This window comes from Tenebrio molitor, chromosome 4, assembly GCF_963966145.1.
Source record: "Tenebrio molitor chromosome 4, icTenMoli1.1, whole genome shotgun sequence".
In the NCBI taxonomy this organism is placed as follows: Eukaryota; Metazoa; Arthropoda; class Insecta; order Coleoptera; family Tenebrionidae; genus Tenebrio; species Tenebrio molitor.
The window spans coordinates 7,179,343-7,197,969 of record NC_091049.1 but is presented as its reverse complement, the minus strand read 5'-3'; the positions used below and the strand labels follow the sequence as shown (position 1 = coordinate 7,197,969).

At 34.4% G+C, this 18,627-nt stretch overlaps 2 protein-coding genes and 3 long non-coding RNA genes across 22 annotated transcripts in view; 3 read left to right on the top strand and 2 right to left on the bottom strand.

The window, feature by feature from the left end:
• Window positions 1-3,962, bottom strand: part of LOC138128425 (uncharacterized protein in vnfD 5'region-like) — a 187,508-nt gene extending 183,546 nt beyond the window's left edge. For 2 of the 4 annotated variants that reach the window (XM_069044647.1, XM_069044649.1), the window contains exon 1: window positions 3,871-3,962. The gene's annotated coding sequence lies outside the window, so the exon portion shown is untranslated. The remainder of the gene's footprint in view (window positions 1-3,870) is intronic. The other 2 variants (XR_011158649.1, XM_069044645.1) reach the window with 2 other exon arrangements.
• LOC138128453 (uncharacterized) overlaps window positions 1-18,627 on the top strand; it is a 131,200-nt gene that overhangs the window by 91,530 nt on the left and 21,043 nt on the right. The gene's annotated exons all lie outside the window — the stretch shown is intronic.
• LOC138128455 (uncharacterized) lies at window positions 1,544-7,505 on the top strand. Of its 4 annotated transcripts, none has more exons than XR_011158670.1 (3): window positions 1,561-2,358; window positions 2,549-6,631; window positions 6,741-7,505. It is a non-coding gene; the product is annotated as an uncharacterized lncRNA (long non-coding RNA). The 4 variants fall into 4 exon arrangements; XR_011158671.1 differs by having other exon boundaries at window positions 1,563-2,358; window positions 2,549-7,279; window positions 7,331-7,505; XR_011158669.1 differs by having other exon boundaries at window positions 1,544-2,358; window positions 2,588-7,505.
• On the bottom strand, window positions 6,282-12,360 carry LOC138128450 (uncharacterized). 9 transcript variants are annotated; one of them, XR_011158652.1, is made up of 6 exons: window positions 12,125-12,360; window positions 11,689-12,064; window positions 8,821-11,634; window positions 8,398-8,765; window positions 7,286-8,340; window positions 6,282-7,231 (listed from the first exon to the last, which is right to left on the bottom strand). It is a non-coding gene; the product is annotated as an uncharacterized lncRNA (long non-coding RNA). The 9 variants fall into 9 exon arrangements; XR_011158654.1 differs by having other exon boundaries at window positions 6,282-6,483; XR_011158653.1 differs by lacking the exon at window positions 6,282-7,231 and having other exon boundaries at window positions 7,443-7,671; window positions 7,789-8,340; window positions 12,125-12,352.
• On the top strand, window positions 12,561-18,274 carry LOC138128429 (uncharacterized). Of its 4 annotated transcripts, none has more exons than XM_069044658.1 (3): window positions 12,561-12,893; window positions 16,194-16,262; window positions 16,350-18,274. In XM_069044658.1, exons 2-3 carry the CDS (start codon window positions 16,197-16,199, stop codon window positions 18,189-18,191), a joined length of 1,908 nt encoding a protein of 635 aa, XP_068900759.1. In that variant the 5' UTR covers window positions 12,561-12,893; window positions 16,194-16,196; the 3' UTR covers window positions 18,192-18,274. The 4 variants fall into 4 exon arrangements, with proteins under 4 accessions (XP_068900759.1, XP_068900760.1, XP_068900758.1 ...); XM_069044659.1 differs by lacking the exon at window positions 12,561-12,893 and adding an exon at window positions 13,907-14,000; XM_069044657.1 differs by lacking the exon at window positions 12,561-12,893 and adding an exon at window positions 14,284-14,423.

Genomic DNA, 18,627 nt, shown 5'->3' with positions numbered 1-18,627 from the left:
CATGTTATAAAACAAGAAAAATGTTATAAAACACTGCGTTATATAACATGTTTTCTTTCGTTTTTCTAACAAGTTGTATAACTTTGCTACACAGGTGTCCCAAAAATGGCGTACTAACGGTGCACTACGGTGTAGAAGAGACTACCGTAAACGTCAGAAAAATGTTAAAAAATTCGGTAATTGTTCACTTTAACTACTTCTGGAATTTTCGCGTTTTTTCTGGCTAGACAGCCTCAGGGCGTCCTCCTGGATCGTTTCCCACCACTCAAACCTTTTGCAAATGCCCCATTACCCCGTGACACTAACGGGACAGTGGAGTGAATAGGGGTGCTGGGTGGGTAATAAAATCACGAAAATCACGTTAAAAACATGTAGAACACTTGTTGTCAAGGTCATTTGAAGGTCATGTGAAGGTTATTTGAAGGTAAGTCAAGGTCATGCAAGGTCAAGGAAGGTAAAATTTTCAACAATAGAAATATAATTTTTAGGGTAAGGAAAATATTCGAGGATGTTAATAAAAAGAAATAACAATATCCCAATTCAAGGTAATCGCAATATTAACAAACTTACCTATTTTGTTTTTTGTTTTGGCGTTGAGTTTCCTCTGCCTCACTGCCCGCCATATCCGACTGTATCCGGATCGTTGCGTGAGCACATATTTTGCTAGTGTTCATATTTGTAATACGAAAACCGGGAAATCACAGGTACCATCATTTTATCGTAAATAATGAAAAACGTACATTTCACCTTGATCGATCACTTATTTTGTCACTAATGATGTGTCCGTTCAAGTATTTCCGTTGGCTCCGCAGACGTGGAAGCGATCGCAGGAGACGACATCGTCACAAAATAATGGATAACAGCAGAAAATGCAGCAAACACAAAAAATGGCCGTTGCACAACTCACGTCGCACAGTAACCACTTTCATCTAATTCTTTGTTCCTTGTTGAAGTGCCTCACCCACCCGGCGACCAATGGGGTGAAAGCATTTACCAACAATTTTTCGTGATTTTTGTAAAAAAACCCACATTAATGAAAATTCTTTGTGAGAAGGTTTATAAAAAATTGAAATTTTCTGTTAATGGTGTTATTATGATTATTGTGATTAAAATAATACTTTAATGAACGTAAAAAATAGCTTCGTGAAAACTGAGTCCGAGGCTATGTTCTCGAAAATGCACCAATCAGCGATAATCTGTAAATACAGGGTTATTCTAAATGATTGTAGTCGAAGTAGGCCATGCCCATGTTATTACATTTTTGCCGCTTTCATGTGAACTGTCAGTTTTGTCGCTGTCACTGTCATTTTTTAGGTGAAAAGTGCGGTGATGAGATTTTTATTTATTTTTGGTAAATTAACGATTGAATCCAGAAATATTGAGTTGTTTTGCACCCAATTTAACTCCCGTGTGTACTCACTTATTCACATAATTTTGATGTTTTTTTTATGTGGAGCGGCAACCATAAATTTTACATTGAGTTTTCACGCCTACTTCGACTACAATCATTTAGAATAACCCTGTATAACTGTGTTTATGTAAAAATCATTAAGTAAAAAATAACGTTAAACAATTTGTTTAAAACCAAGCAGAATGCATGATCTCCTTCTCATGGGAATCCCCAATTTAATCACACGGCAGGTAACAGGTGTATTCTGGTCGTTTATGGTCTATCCGAGGCTGGGCGTTGGCCGTTTTTTAGTAAATTATTGTTGGTTGCATAGTGATGCAACCCCTAAGGGAAGGTCTCGTACAAAGTTCACATCACTTGTTTTCTTTTGTCAATGAAGAAAACGTCTTCATTATTATCGAAAATGGCGTCGCGTAATACTGTTACCAATTGGAATTTCTTTTGTGACATGATAAAGTATGTGCCACCTCGTATAAATCGTCTGTTGAGGCAAAAAAAATTATTTTCACAATTACAATATCGAGACCGGGTTTATATTGCCGCATTTTGTTACCAAAATGGTGTTTCTGCACACGTTGTGGAAGGTATGTTGTGGATCAATCCGTCGTGTACAGATCGCAAGTGCCGAAAAATATTAGATTTATACACTTATTGGTCCCTACAATCACAAGAAGGCATAAACAGACGGAACAGGTATTATGCCTACGATATCATCATCGGACGTATTTGTGACTTGAACGGACACATAATTAGTGACAAAATAAGTGATCGATCAAGGTGAAATGTACGTTTTTAATTATTTACGATAAACTTATGGTACCTGTGATTTCCCGGTTTTCGTATTACAAATATGAACACTAGCAAAATATGTGCTCACGCAATGATCCGGATTCAGTCGGATATGGCGGGCAGTAAGGCAGAGGAAACTCAACACCAAAACAAAATAGGTAAGTTTGTTAATATTGCGATTACCTTGAATTGGGATATTGTTATTTCTTTTTATTAACATCCTCGAATATTTTCCTTACCCTAAAAATTGTATTTCTATTGTTGAAAATTTTACCTTCTTTGACCTTGCATGACCTTGGCTGACCTTCAAATGACCTTCAAATGACCTTGAAAACAAATGTTCTACAGGTTTTTAACGTGATTTTCGTGATTTTATTACCCACCCAGCACCCCTATTCACTCCACTGTCCCGTTAGTGTCACGGGGTAATGGGGCATTTGCACAAGATTTGAGTGGTTGGAAACGATCCAGGAGGACGCCCTGAGGCTGTCTAGCCAGAAAAAACGCGAAAATTCCAGAAGTAGTTAAAGTGAACAATTACCAAAAATTCTATTGGACTTATTTGCTGATTTGGAAGTCTTTGAAAGTGGCATTTAACAGGTAAATTATTTCAAAATATATTTATTAAATTGTCATGACAGCTACTTCTAATCGTACATATTATCACAAAGTACAAGATTACTCACTACCAATATCTAATCCTGCATAATAGAGAATTTAGAAGCTTTGGAAATCGAAAAAATTATTTTAAATCCACTACGGTAACGTTGCATGGTAATGTTGTACGAGTACATCTTTGTTTACATTGTATTACCATTAATAATAATAATATTGTAATTATGTTGATAAGCACTGCACTATTACTTGATAGTAATATCCGTAATAGTGTATGTACTCCGGCAAAATTGCCGTGCCGCCGGGTGGAGGTGGGATAGTGTATAATAAAAATTAATTTTTTTGTCTGAAAAATCTTTTCCATATTTTTTTCGTGTACATTTCAACATCCTCGATACGGTAGTAAGTAGTTAGTACGCCATTTTTGGGACACCTGTATAACATGTTTTGTTATATAGTCTGGACGCGCCTTAAAGTATCCTAGCTACTTATACTGTCAAAATACTGTTAACTTTATAACAAGCAAGTTGAGTTTAATGAATTGGTATTCTGAATATAGGTATGCCCTTGATTATTCACTTACGTCCAAGTATAAAAAAATAGCTGCAGGCAAGTATTGTGTGATTTGGACAACTTTTCTGGATTATTATACAAATACTAGCAAACTAAGAATAGAAACAACTTACAGTACGAGTCAGCTTTAAGCAGATATTTCCTCTGATATTTAAAAACCTTTACAAAAACAAATTCAAAAAATTGCCTAACCTGTACCTAATTTTAGGTTAAGTGCAACACATGTTACAACTTCCCAGTAATAGTACCTATAATAAATATAATTATTCTAATTGTTTTGTTATTCATGTTTTGGACGTGAAAGCAATGTTTTTCTGTATTTTACGACATTGAAAAACGATAACAATGTACCACGTTCGTGGGTCAGGATTCAGTTATTTGATTTATTTTAATTTTAGGCACAACCGTTGAAAATGAACAGAATCTCAGAGGAATTAAATTTTACTTATAACATTTAATAAATATCAACACATTTGACTTACCTCTAATAACAATTCAACCACGGAGCACTACACGTACGTTATCTTAGGTGTTCTGTGATCGACAGTTTAAAATGGCGGAACGGCGCCATTTTCAAACTGTCATGAAACACCTCACAAATTTCGTAAATAAAGTAAAAACGTACCGAATAAAACGGATAAACTTCCAGAAACTTGCGACGACGATGTGTTTGAGAAGGTGCTGCTGTTGCTGCCCTTTAAAATGCGGCGTCGCCTTGTTATTCGTGATCCAAATGGCTTGTCTCACCCCCTTCACTGTGCACAGCCGCAGCCGCCAAACCCTGTTCTTCGCTGTATTTCTCATGTTGCTGCTTCTAGTCGCATCGATAATATTCATGTACGCGATAGTGTGGGAAAAGTGTAACTATCTCCCTGCAACCGTTTATCTCTCGTTTTCAACCCTGATCTTTCACTTTGTCATGATAAACTACAACTACCTAGAGTACAAGACCCGCAACGCCAGAGAAGACGCCATCTCCTTTTTATACATAATAAACGACATCTTCAGTATATTAGCATACTTTTATTTGCTTATAATGTTGTACAATACTTATGTCGAGATGGCCCACTCTACAAACAACCAACAACTATAGTCCCAATAAAAAACACCCCTCAATTTGCTTGTGTTTTGTATGTCACCAGGGACGCACTTTGCCTTGAGTTGCGTGAGATAAAATCCAGGTGTTCTTAGGATCTTTAGCTAAAGTCATCTGTTTGTGCCTCGGATGGGTTTTGCATAATACGTACATGCGCTGCTCGCGCATCACCATGTAACAGTCTTTACATCTACGCCTAACTCTACCCTTCACTTTGAAACCACAACTGGGGGTTATATCGTGCACTACTGGTGCTAAAAGACGATTTGGTAACAAGTTTGTTGGTGATAAAATGTGGTAGTTTGAGACGAAGCTGAGTACAAGGGGGCATTTCTGTACCACACCTATTATGTTTCTTAAAATAGGGAACATATTAATGGGGGCCCTAAAAACTGACACATCGCTGAAATGGAGATATTTATGTAATTGGTGATCCCTTACCGACTCAAGTGAGGTTATGTCGAGCGGTGTTCATCCCAGGGGGTATTTACTCTTTAAAAAATATCGGGAGTAGGGATAATAGTTGAGAGTAATGCCGCTGAAGCGCTGGCAAGCAATATTCGTTTTTGAGTAGCCAAATTAAAAGAGAGGACATATCGACAAATGCCGTGAGTGTGACAAAGACAGAGTTATACACAATTTTACGGGATGTTTGTATCGTGTCGAACAGATTAACTTGCATAGACGCCAAATTAAGTGAGATGGAAATATTGGCGCAACCGTTGTCGTTACCTTTTATCGTTGTCTGCCCTGATTTTCTCTACTTCTAGTCTGTGCAATAGAGCAAGGTCGTACGCCGGCCAAACTAAAAACGCTATGAGATGGCGCTATAAACTGAGGAATTGTAGGTCTCTGCAAAATTTCGACCCATCGCTTCTAGATAGATATTATATTTTTCGGTCAAAATTATTCATGAAAACTGTTTTTACTGAGATGTTCTGCCATGAACTTTGATTTCTGACATTTTTGACGCGTTTATTTGACGTTTAATGTTAACAGCGAATTTGACACCTGTGGTGAAAACGACAAACCTCAATTTACAGTTTTCTGTAAGTCCCAGACCCACAGCGCCTCTAGTCTCACCAAAAACGTATTGCACAGACTATAATGAGATCAGCGCAGACAACGCCTTTTATAATCGAGAACCTTAATAATAAAGAGATGTAACATATTGCTGTCTCGTTACTCTCAATCGTTCAAAAGTTTTGTTGTTTGCGCATGTGTATTGTGATTGTGTAGCCATGGTAGCCAACGAATAGCCAGCGAAATTAACGAAAGCACGTGTCAAAAATCAAAATAATGAAATAATTTATCTTGTGTTTTTTCAAATTTCTGAATCTCCTATTATTCTTTTAAAGTTTTCGTAGTAGGTACCTATTTAATGTAGTGTTAACGTTGTGTAGATGTTAGTCGGGTGTGGTGTTTAGTTTATTTATAAGTGGTATTTGGTTAAGTGCATTGTGAAAACTTGCGGAAGAAGAAGTAATGTTAATGTTACTTTTCAAATTTTTCCAAAGACATGCTTTACACCTACTTGATGAAAAAGCTTGTATTTTGCTTTGTATTTTAATAATTTCATTTTTTAATATATTTTTTTAGATGGAATATAATGTTTTATTTATCTACGATCATGTAAAAAGTAGGCACTTTTTGCACTAAAAATCGTTGCCAAAGTTGACGTTTAGTGAATTGACGGAATCGTGCCATAAAACTTTTAGTCCACGATTATGTCAAACAAGAAAATAGTGTTATAAAATTTTTAGTGCACGATTATGTCAAAAAAGAAGAAATCTGTAATAACGATTTTTATATTTATTTAATATCACTGACCTCTAGAGATCAGTGATTTAATATACAGAGTGTTGGTATTAACAAAACATAGATACATACGGGGTTATTATAAATGTTTGTAGTCCAAGTAGGCCATGAATTTGTGCCGCCTTGTTTCGATTGTGCACTGTATCTAGTGGAATATTGGTATGAGTGAGCTCCTGACCAACTGAAACGGTAAAAGTCGCTGTTAATGTCAAATCACTTGATTACCGCATTTTTTTCCTTCGAATCAAAATAAGTCTTTAGTAAAAGTTAAGAGTGTTAAGACCACAGACGACGACGATGAGTATACAACACTCAGTGATCAAGGTTAGGTTAGTAAAATTCTGTAAGTTTCAAGTAAATTTATTTTCAGGTTAACTGTTCTCTTCCAAATAATCTCTTCTAATTATCAGTTTCTCCTAAACACATTTTGATTTTTAGGATTGCAATGGGGTACACCGTGGAACAGACTACTTTCATTATTATTTCATTTTATTAAAATGGTGTACGAGATGAAAACAGAATGCAATCATGTATGGATCAATATCTCGCAAAGTTTCCTAATTTAGAGATAGAGGAACAATCTTTAATGACCCACATTTGATGGATTGTGAATAGACAAAACTAGAGATGCTTCAAAGGAAAAGTCATCGAGAAGGCTTCAAGTTGGTGAAGTTTTGAGAGAGAGAATGGAACAAAATCCCAGAACATCATTGCTGTCAGCACCGTCAGGTGTAGCACTGAGCACATGTCAGAAAATTGTGAAGAAAAGATTAAATTTGCACCCTTATAAAATGTCATTGTTTCAAGAACTGAAACCAGCAGATTATCCATGTCGTGTTGCATATTGCAGCTGGTTTTTAAACAACCTAAATGATAACAGAACTTTGGATTTGTCATTCTTTTCCAACAAGGCATGGTCCTCGGTCCTGCTGTAAGTTCATAACCTGATGTACTCAGGGAGACGTTAGAACTAATAAGTATACCTCCTCTTCCATATTTGTTGCTGATTTCATTAACAACTATTCCAGATTGGATCAACACATGCACCTGTCTGACGTCGCCCATCTTGTGTATCCTGCTCCTCCACATTATAACATTGGAAATCATTTAATGCACATTAACAACAATAAAACCTTGCTGGACAGTTAAATAGCTTTAATTTGTTGCCATATAACACATAAATAAAATGTCTATTTACAATGATTTCATTCTCTCATTTTCCATCAACAGTTTTGGAATCTTGTGGTACCTGACATTGTTTCCTCGAAACATTTAAAACAAAAATGATTCAGTACCCATTGAATAATTTAACAGCAACAATTCAGTTCTACACACCTGTGGTTAAACACCAGTGGATAAGTTTACAAAACTGAAATAGAGAAAATTAAATTTTATTGTCCGTATGAGATGGATTGAACCATATGAACTTTAAAGTTCACTTTGATAACAAATCCCGTCTTGATGGATTTAAGTCACTGTTACTCACGGTATTAAAACGTTGGAACAATCTCTTTAAACGAATCTTCACTGTTGTGGTTAATAATTCAAAGAATTTTTTGAAGGTAAACATAACCTCCTAATGTCAAGAATAATAATCTACTTCGTATCATTTTCGTATTGAACTATGGAACGGCAAAAGAAAAAATTTCATTTGTTTTCATGGGCTCGTTGACTACAAACATTTATAATAACCCTGTATTTACTATTAAAAGAATTAATTCTTCCCTATATGTACATCCATTTTACAGTTGGTGCAATTTTTAACAATAATCTTCGGTAAAGAGTTTGGTACTTGAGGCTGTGAGGATTTGGCAGTGCTTGGCAGTTGAGAAGATGTACCCATTTATTTTCCGCACGAGTAGTAGAAGAAGTACTAGGCTGCTTTTCTCCTATCCCCAAAATTTTATTGAAAATGGAAATCTTATTTGCTATGGATTCCTCCACATACGACTCTGCCACGGTCGTACTCTTCCATCCTCCATGCCTCTTTAGAGATAATATGTCTCCTCCAGCATCGACAAGGATGGTGGCAGAGGATCTAATGATAATAGTAAATAATATATGAGTGTATAATATACGAGTTTATAATAATTACCTTCTAAAAGTGTGACCACTATACTCATGTGGATTTGTCAAGCCAAGATATTTAGCAATGTCACTAGGTATTTTTCCAAAGGTATTAATCCCGACTGGTTGGGTGGAACATTTTCCATTTCGATAAAAAACAAATAATCGCTCATGTTTTGTATGTGAAGGTCTAAGGGAGACATATCTTCTATAAATTTCAACCATATTTTTGATGTCATGATCTCTTCCATCAATGACAAAAGTTCGGGGTTTATTGGTTTTCGTGTCAGGTATTTTCACTACTAAGATAGAACCAGTGTCTTCTATATCTTTAGTGCTCATCTTGAGAAACTCTTCCCTTCTACACGCGCCTGCAATTCCAAAAATAGACACGACCTGCAGTTTTAGAATATTATAATTAATTGAAAATAATTACAATGAAGTTATTTACCTTCATCATCAAGTATTTTTCGTCTGGTGCTTCATTAATAAATTTGTAAATTTGGTCCTTGCTGAATACTTTAGACTTCTTACATTGATAGCCTGCCGATTGCCGTTTCATAAACGCAGTTAATTTAAAAAAATGTTTAAGGTCGATGTTTTTTTTTATCAGCAGCGAAGACTTTACCATAGAGTATTCCGACCAAAGACTTGATGGTTTTACATGTTTAGCCCTGTCAGCAAAATAAGCTAGACACACATTTTCCGTTACATTCATTTCGACCTTGTTCCTTCTTGAACACCAGTTCGTACTGTTGGCGAGACTTTTGGGGTAGTAAATTTAAAGTAGCTTTACGTGCAGCTTCAAATACTTCCGGGGGAATATTTTCTTCATTGTTTTCACACATTTTTTCAAAAATTTGTTTCCACTTTGCAAATGGCGTCTTAAATTCGTACACTTTGTTTACAAACTGGGTGCTAAACAACGCAGGTAGCACGTGGCGATCAACGCACGCTGATGTAGTTGTCACATTGTCACAATTTAAAAAATCACAAATAAAATAATTACTAAAAGTAAAAGGTTATGATCGTAGATAAAATGTTGTAAGACATACGTGTAAAAAGTTCCTTTGTTGCACTCACATTCTTTAAAATACTCCCTCGTACCTCGATCGTATTTTAAACCCGTTCGTGCAATAAAGGATAACTTTTTACACTTATATCTTAAATAACTATTCTAGTGTTGTAAATTTACCGGCAAATTACATAATTTACTTAATTTACCGGATTTTTAACATGTTAATTAACCAGTAAATCAAGTAAATAACAAAATCGAATAAAAGTGGTTTTATTGTCTTTCTCTTGACTTGCGCTTTTAAAAAATACCAAATTCACCTACCTTACCTTCTCTACCTTCAAAGAATAAATAATGTTTCTTATACTATGCGTAATTATTTTGAGGTTATATTTATCAATTGATATTTTATAACCAATTTGGTTAGTTTAGTGGAGTGCTGGAGGCTGGAGTAGCTAAGGCTAATCCTTAGCCTTATACAATACAAGTTAGGAAGATACAGCTGTCAGAAACTCAGAATTAAATAGGCTAATTATAAAAATTAAAATATTAAAAATTAAATGTTTATTGTTAAAAAAAAATAAACTATTGAACTGTAAACTGTAACATCAAAAAACACAACAATAAAGCATAAAATAAATGAAAACTTAATCTTTGGTAACTTATTAGTTATTCATCACTATCTGAAGCCCCTGAATCAAATTGCAAGAAAATTTCTTCTACTTCAGATGTGGAAACGGTGGAACCGATAGATTGAATTTCATCAGTCTCATCATGATGCAAAACTTCATTGCTGTTGCTATCAGTAGTATCAGTATCGGTTGTAGTAGTATTTGAATTTGTGGTAGTAGTGCCCATTGTTTGTTTCTTGTAGCGCTTATCTTTTGCACTGTGTAGCTTAACCATGTCTTTGCAAATATTCAAGTTAAATTTTATAAATACCAATTTCATTAGAGTGTCTTTTGTAAGTCGGTTTCTTTTTTGAGTTTTTATGTTCCCAAAACAGCTCCAATTTCTTTCGCTCGCTGCAGCTGTAGCTGGAATGCTTAACAAAATGACTGCTATTTTTGATAGTCCTCTTCTGCCACACAAACCTTTCCACCATGTTGTAGGGTCCATTAAATCAGCTGCTTTCATTAGGGAGTCTTTCCCCCAAAGCGACACTTTAGCGTTATATTCCCCGATATCTGCATAGAGCTTTTCAACATTTAAATTCAGTTTTTGCCCCAAGTCTATGATAAAATCAATTGCCTCATTTTCTTCTTCTTCAGTGAGTGAGTTTTTCCGCAACTTACAATTTAAATAACGTGCTGCCAATTGCGATGGATGAGAAATAAATTCTCGCCTGTTTTTCAAAAAAATCATTATTTGATCTTGATAACTTTCTTCTAGAAAATGAACTCGTTCTCTTAGGTCCTTCTCCATTTGATTCAAAGTATCATGTACATAACTCAAATTAGCTGAGTCTCCTTCCAAAATTGTAATAACATCTGAAGGTACTTTCAGTAATTGTTGAATATTTTCTACTGAAAACCAAAAATTGACATCAAGTATGGTTCTTCTTAAAATTGTGGGCATTTCTCTTGGTAGTTGTCTATTTTTGAAAAATTTTATTATATCTTTCACATCTTTAAGTATTATGTCAAAACCATGGATACCAAGAATATCTTTGATTAGCAAATTTATGCCATGGGCCAAGCAACCAAAAATTATTAAGTATGGATATTTTTCTTGTAATATCTTCCACGCATTTTTCATGTTTGCTGCGTTATCAGTTACAACAGCACAAACCTTTTTATGTCCTACAGAGTCTATAGCACCAATTAAAATATTTGAAATATATTCACCAGTATGTGATTCACAGTTTGATGTGACAGACTTAAAAAAGAAGGGTTTTGGTGTGCAAAATAAGACGTTTATGATAGAATTTCCGTTATTGTCTGTCCATCCATCAGATACGAGGGTTAAGGCATCAGCTGCTTGCATTTTTATGTTGACTTCCTCCTGCATGAGTTCATATTCCTTATTAAGTAGTGGATTTGAAATGCAATGGCGACTTGGTAATTTGTATGCTGGTCTTAAATGTCGGAAAAACTCAATCCAATAATGATTTTCTACAATATGGAATGGAGTTGCAGTCGAATATATTGCCCTGGCGAAAAGAACATCTAATTTTGCTTTTTCTTGTGGGGTACAAACATCCAAGAAAGTTGTCAAATCAGAGCTTTTCGAGGTTGATGCTAATGAATACTAAAATAATAAAATCATCTATATTTAAAACAATAAAATCAAAATAAAATTTACCCCATCAATTTCAGACTGGGTCATATTATCATCATCCTCCTGCTCAATTTCAGAATATTCTTCACCATAAGTCTTTGCTTTATTCAGGCTCAGTTCTCTCAGTCTTGTTGGTTCCAGTTCCGATACAGCAGGAACTAAAGGCAATTTTGATTTTGAAACAATTTTCTTAACATTATCTGGCACTTTCTGGCATTTATTTGTGATATGATTGCGCATTCGCGTTGCATTAGTAATGTATGCATCGCCGCAAAATTTGCAAACACCAGACTTGTACTTTCCTTTTCTATGTGGGGTGAAATATTTCCAAATAAGGCCATTAGGTCGTGGCATGCTGATGCTGCAGTGCAAACTACACAAATTTCCTAACCTGCTCCTGCTTTGAAAAACATTTCTCGGAATTATCTAAATTGATTGTATTTTGTATTAAATTATTTACCTGTTTATGTCCTAACCACCATCTGGAACTGTCCAACTGTCAAGTCAGAATCAGAAGTGTCAGAACAAGAAAGTACAGTTTCAACTATTGGCGCGGGCGGCAAATTTGAAATAAATAACCAACTGGTTAATAACGATAATTTACTTGACGTTATTAACTGGACAATTGACCGGTTACCTAATAACCGGATTATTATCTTCCTTATAACACTAATTTTGACACGTGCTTTCGTTAATTTCGCTGGCTGTTCGTTGGCTACCATGGCTACACAATCACAATACACATGCGCAAACAACAAAACTTTTGAACGATTGAGAGTAACGAGACAGCAATATGTTACATCTCTTTATTATTGCTTGCCAGCGCTTCAGCGGCATTACTCTCAACTATTATCCCTACTCCCGATATTTTTTAAAAGGTGCGTTTTGTTGGGTCATCCAGACTGAACGGAATGCATCCCACCAACAAAACGGCTTAAAATTTTTGACAGTTTTGTCATAAAATCCCCACTTTCTAACATTCAAACCGACCATTCTATGTAGTTTAACGGAATGAAAAGTTTCGTCGGAGTCGGTTTTGTGCACCAATAAAACGGTCGTTCCACCATAAACCGATTCCGGTTATGTCCCAACAAAACGTACCTAATGAGTGAATACCCCCTGTGTCCTGTGTGGGCTGTTCTGTGCAGCAAGCGGCCTGTGGCGTGTGTTGTTATTTATTAATGTTTTAATAGTGTTTGCTGTTTGGTACATCAAATTGTTTTTAACGGGTAATGGTGGGTTCATGCACAAGGAATTAACACTAGCATTAATTTAATTTAACTTTTTGAAAAGTTAAATGATGACAATTTACCAGAGTCGTTCATGCACACATTTAGATACTTTAATTTAATTTAGTTTAACCGAAAGTTGGGCAACTTTTATCTTTGCTCTTAAAAATTAAATGAATTCTATTCTGCGCATGTGTGGGAAACGGCAAGATGTCAAATGTGCGTCAAATTCAAATGTCATGTTGTGGTCAATGTGGTCAATTTGTCATATTCATGAGCATTTCATATTTCATAGTTTGGTGTTCTAAAAAACCAGTATTTACTGTTTACCTGTGGTGTTTAAATATTCGACGGCTGTATTATTATATTAATACGTACGAATTTATTTTCACATTTGGCAGCCTGCATGAACGGCTCTTTTTAGTTTAGTGTAAAAGTAGATTACGTTAAATTAAATTAAATTAATGCTACTGTTAATTCCTTGTGCATGAACCCACCATAAGTAAATGTCTTGATATTTATTAAATGTTATAAGTAAAATATAATTTGTCTGCTTTCCGTTCATTTTCAAAGGTTGGGTCGAAAATTAAAGTCTAGTATAATTCAGAATAAGTGGCATCGCGGTAGGCGTTGAGTCTCTAAAGTGAGCTTTATATTATGTCAAAAAATTTAGTAAACATGTGAAACCGTCATTACTTTATTCTGAGGTTATGCATTACATAATTTTGACATGGTTTTCACCCACAGCAGAGATAACCTCCAGACAAATAATACATTTTTCATAAATGAAAGAAGGAAATTCCAAATACTTATAACAAGAAAATAAACACAAAACGATTCCAATGATAATATCAAAGCCAAATTAAAAGCGAAGGTTACCAACAGCCAACAGCATCGAAACTAGGGTATTATTAGCAAGGGTCTTGCTGCCAACGTAAATTTGAATTTCCAAGGCCTACCGCGAGCCATTTATTCTGAATTATAATATACCTATTATACCTAAACAATTGTCAGTGTCAAAATCGGGTATAAAAGTAGTTCGTATCGCTTTAAAATGGAAAATTAAGAAATTAGATCTACATTACGTACCGCGTACCCCAATTTGAGGTGAGCAATACACCTTGTTCATAAAATTCTTCAATAAACGCTTGTTAACGCCATACAACGAAATTTTTTTCTGATTTTGACACTGACAATTGTTTATGAAAAAAAAAGGACTGTAATGGCCAATCTCACCGTCGTAGTTTAAAATTAAAGAGAGCTTAAAACCTTGGTTACAATTATTAAAATCGGGTAATCTTGTATTTTACGTCGCCCAAACTGCGCATCTCACACGGGCAGCCCCGTTGATATAGAAATGCTCTGCATTGTTGCCAGATATTAATGGTGATATGGTGATGTATGTGTATGATTCCAATACGTTTGTTAATTGATCTGTTTCTCTGGTTTAGTTTGTGTTTGGTGCTTTTCTTTTATTAACTTTGTTTAGGAACAGTGGGTGGTAGAGGGGCTACTGCACAAAGTATAATGGTATAATTAAAATTGCCGTCACGTGATCTTAATTGTGAATTTTCTCTTATTAACTACAAATAAATAAGTCTTGAGTAAAAGATTTGTAACTATTTTTAAATTGTGTATAATATTCTGCTACAATTTTGTTCTCTTTAGTATTGGTCATTTTTAAATTTATTAAAAAAAAATATTAATCATTAAATATAATGTGCCATTGATGTTACAAAGATTGGGCGACTCTGTTATGTTTAGTTTAGTATGGTAAAGAGTTAATGATTTTTAAAATGTTGACAAACGAAATCACAATCGGAAAAATCTTCAAAACTGACAATTATTAACTGGCAGTTAATCCATTTTGTCGATTTTGACTAATTTATCACTTCATGGACAAAATATAATTATTCTAATTTAATAAATCGAGAAATTATGTCTGATTTACTAAAAAAAAGCAAAAACAATATAAGAAAAAAACATAATTGTAATGAGGGAGTAAATGATATGAATAACATGTTTTTCACTTTATTTGTAAAAACAAAAGGTAATATAAGTCATGATATTAAATTTAATTATGATTTTATGCCAATTTTCTCTGAGGAAGGAATTCCTTGTGTTGAAAAAAAATAAAAAAAAAACGTGAAAACAATTATAAAGAGAATGATCAATTCCTAAAGCTTGTTTTAAATTTGTATTATTGATAGGTAATCTATTCATAAGCCAGATTGCGGACTCTAATTATTCCATGTTCAGTACCGTTGATGTATACAAGTATACCGGGACATTTTTTTAACATTGAACATAGCCCATACTTATTCCCTATGTTCAGTTTTAAAAAACACAGGTCAATGCATGTATGTAATCACGTAACCAAGGTAACGAAAATAAATACTTGACCGTTTAACAAAATGGTCAAGTTATTTGAAGAAGAAATACACATAATGCAGTTATTCTATGCTAATCAGAGCATTAGAAATGTGCGTGACATTTCCAATGCAACACATGATAGACCAATTCCATCAATCGGAACAATTTTTAACATTATTTCAAAATATCTGGTGTTCAGTATGGTTGGTTACATAGCAACTCACAATGCATTGATCTGTGTTTTTTAAAACTGAACATAGGGAATAAGTATGGACTATGTTCAGAGTTAAAAAAATGTCCCGGTATAAAAAAAGCTTCACCGGGGTTGTGGATGCTGGAAAGGTGTTTTTATTGTTAAGCTTTTGTCTGTTGTTATTTGGCGTTTTTTTATTCATGTGTTGATGTAAATTACGTATTATGCTGTTATACCCACACTATACAGTTTATATTAGGACTTATGTAAGCCCAAAATGGCATGACATTAATAAATGTTGATTTTATTTCATACTTCCCTGACCTTGTGCTTATTAAAAAAATAATACAGTTGGTTGCAAAAAAAAAACGGAAAATGTCAAAAACTATGTTGACGTTTTTCCTTAAAATTTTGTTAATGTAAAACTGTCGACAGGTCGGCGAGGTTAGAATTTCTTGTCACTGTACTTTTTACTACTCCAAATTCTGCATCTAGATCCGTAATTTTTCTATCATTTTCTAAATGGCCGGCGATGATAGCTCTGTCTGTTTCAGATAAATGAAGCATTGTGGTAAAAAAAAAAATTACATTAATTTTTTGAAAACTGTCAATGTCATCAGATTTTGTTCACACTATAAAAAAATTTCATTTTCCGTTTTTTTCTGCAACCAACTGCATTTTTTGTATTATGTTTAGGTCTCCAGATTGTTTTACATTATTCTTATTGTTTCTAGCCGATGAGTTATCATCTAGAAAAACGAGCAAGAATGGAAGGAGGAAGTGCAAATGAGGTACAAAGAAAGGCAAGTTTAATAAATGTAGTCTCATACCTGTTTATGTAGCATTTCTGTTCTTGCACGGTTATGTGATATATGTTTTTATCTTTTCAGAGCACATCACCAAAGAAAATATGTAATTTGTCCACACAATCATTTAGTGAAATCATACACGTTGCTGCCTTTGTGGATAAGACGCTATTTATTAAAGCGTTTCTTGAAGCAGATGATGAAGTGATAGTAGCTTTGGCGCCTCGCCGCTTTGGGAAATCAACAAACATGGACATGGTGAAAGAATTCCTAACAGGGAACAAAAAACTCTTCCAAGACAATCAGTTAAAAATATGGCAAGAGCAAAGGATTTTTTTTGATAAGTACTGCCAAGAGAATCCTGTCATATACGTGAACTTTAAAAATATCACTGGTGAAACTAAAGATGAACTCCTTCAATCATTAAAGCATCTCATTTACTGTGCATTTAATGAACATCAGTATCTTGTGAAAAAGATCGATGGAAAATATTCTTGGTCAGATACGAAATTGGAGGTTGTGGACTGTATTGAAGAATTTGAGAAGTATTGGAAAACTTCTGAAAATTTAAGTCGAAATGATGTGATCGATGGATTGAAGTTCTTGTCTCGCTGTTTACATGTGTACCATAACAAACTGGTTTATGTACTAATCGATGAATTCGATTCTCCTATCATGAACATCATCGTCAAGCAATCAACTTCAAAGAATGATGTTCTGGACGAAACCATCTATGTTATCGGTCGCATCATGTCCATTACGTTCAAAAACAACGAACATCTCAACAGAGGGTTAATAAATGCCTGTGTCCCCGTCGCAGAACAAGTTTTATCTGGCGACGCGAACAACATCCAGTATTATCAGTTTTTGAGAAAACCTAGATTTGCTCCTTATTTTGGATTTACAGATACAGAAGTGAAGAGTCTGTTTGAAAAAGAAGAATTTGCTACTTTTAATAATGACCAAGTAAAAAAGTGGTACAATGGTTATAAATTAAGGTATTCAGGGGACTATGCCATTTATAGCTGTTATTCAGTTTTAAAATATTTGAGCACAAGTCACGAAATGAAGAAACCATGCTTTGACAATTACTGGGTTGACTCGGACAGCATCACTCACCTAAAACATCTGTTTGGACATTATTGGATTCGTGAATTGATTGAAGATCTTATTGATGGAGAAGAGATCGAAATAAAGGCCATTCAAAAATTTTCGAAAGAAAACATAATTGCCTTACTAAACTTGGTTCATCAAGAACTTAAATCTATACATATATCAGATGCACATCTTTTCCTCCAATTGTTGACCGAAAATGGATACTTGAATGTTTTACGCACTAGCCCTGAGAATCAAAGAATCACCATTCGGATTCCAAATCAAGAAATTAGGACGTTGTTTCAGGAAAAATGTTATGATGTAGAATTGTTTTCAAAGAAACACCAGCTTTTAGATGAAAATATTGAGGGTTATTTGGCTGCATTAGAATCAGTGCTAACAAGAGAAGACAAAAATGTATTTACTGAATATGCAAAGGCTGTCTCTAAATTGTTTGATGGAGCCATAATGCCCCAAAATGAGGACGAATTTTATTGTATTCTCTTTGTTTTGGCATATAATGTTAAATTTTATATAGTTCGCAGTGAACTAAGCATCTCCCGAAGAAAATCTAAAGGAAGACCGCCTCATCTTGATTTGCTTATGATTTTGAAGGAAGCTGGCTTGATTGTGGAATTAAAATTTGCTGACCAATCATCAGCGGCCGCTCTTTCTCAAATTAGAACGCGACAGTATGAATCAAGCTTCGACAACTACAAAAATGTCACAAAGAAAATTCTTATGGGTTTGCATATGACTAAAGATGGGAAAGTTAGTCTGACTTACACTATTGGCGATTCACCTCCAGAAACTGTTACCAGCCATGAATAGACTTTTGGTGGCACAGACGTCTTTTTTTATTTGTATTGTCATTGTATTACCGTTGTTAAATGAATACAATAATTTTAATGGTGTTTTTTAGCGTTTAAATTTTTATAAACACAATAGAACTGCATGAGTCTGTGTTGTGAATTTAGCTTTAGGCAACTTTGGGAGTTTCTGGTGTTCCTTTAGTTGGTGGTAAGGTTATTTTTAATATCATAGATAGTGGGTGAAGAGAATTTTATGGATTTAGAGGAATCTTTCGGTTTGTTCGTATTAGGATAATTAATTTTTATTTTTATGGTTTAAATAGAATTATTTTTTTAAATATATTTTTTTCGTTTTTGGTTTGTTTATTTTTTATTAATTTAGATTGCTTAATTTAGAGCGTAGTACTGAAGATACCAAAGTGGTTTTTAATTTCTAAAGATTTTTAATTTTTCTC

Coding starts and splice junctions, on each gene's coding strand:
- LOC138128429 (XM_069044657.1), top strand. Junction 16,263..16,349: donor CAAATGAGGTACAAAGAAAG/GCAAGTTTAATA, acceptor TTATCTTTTCAG/AGCACATCACCAAAGAAAAT.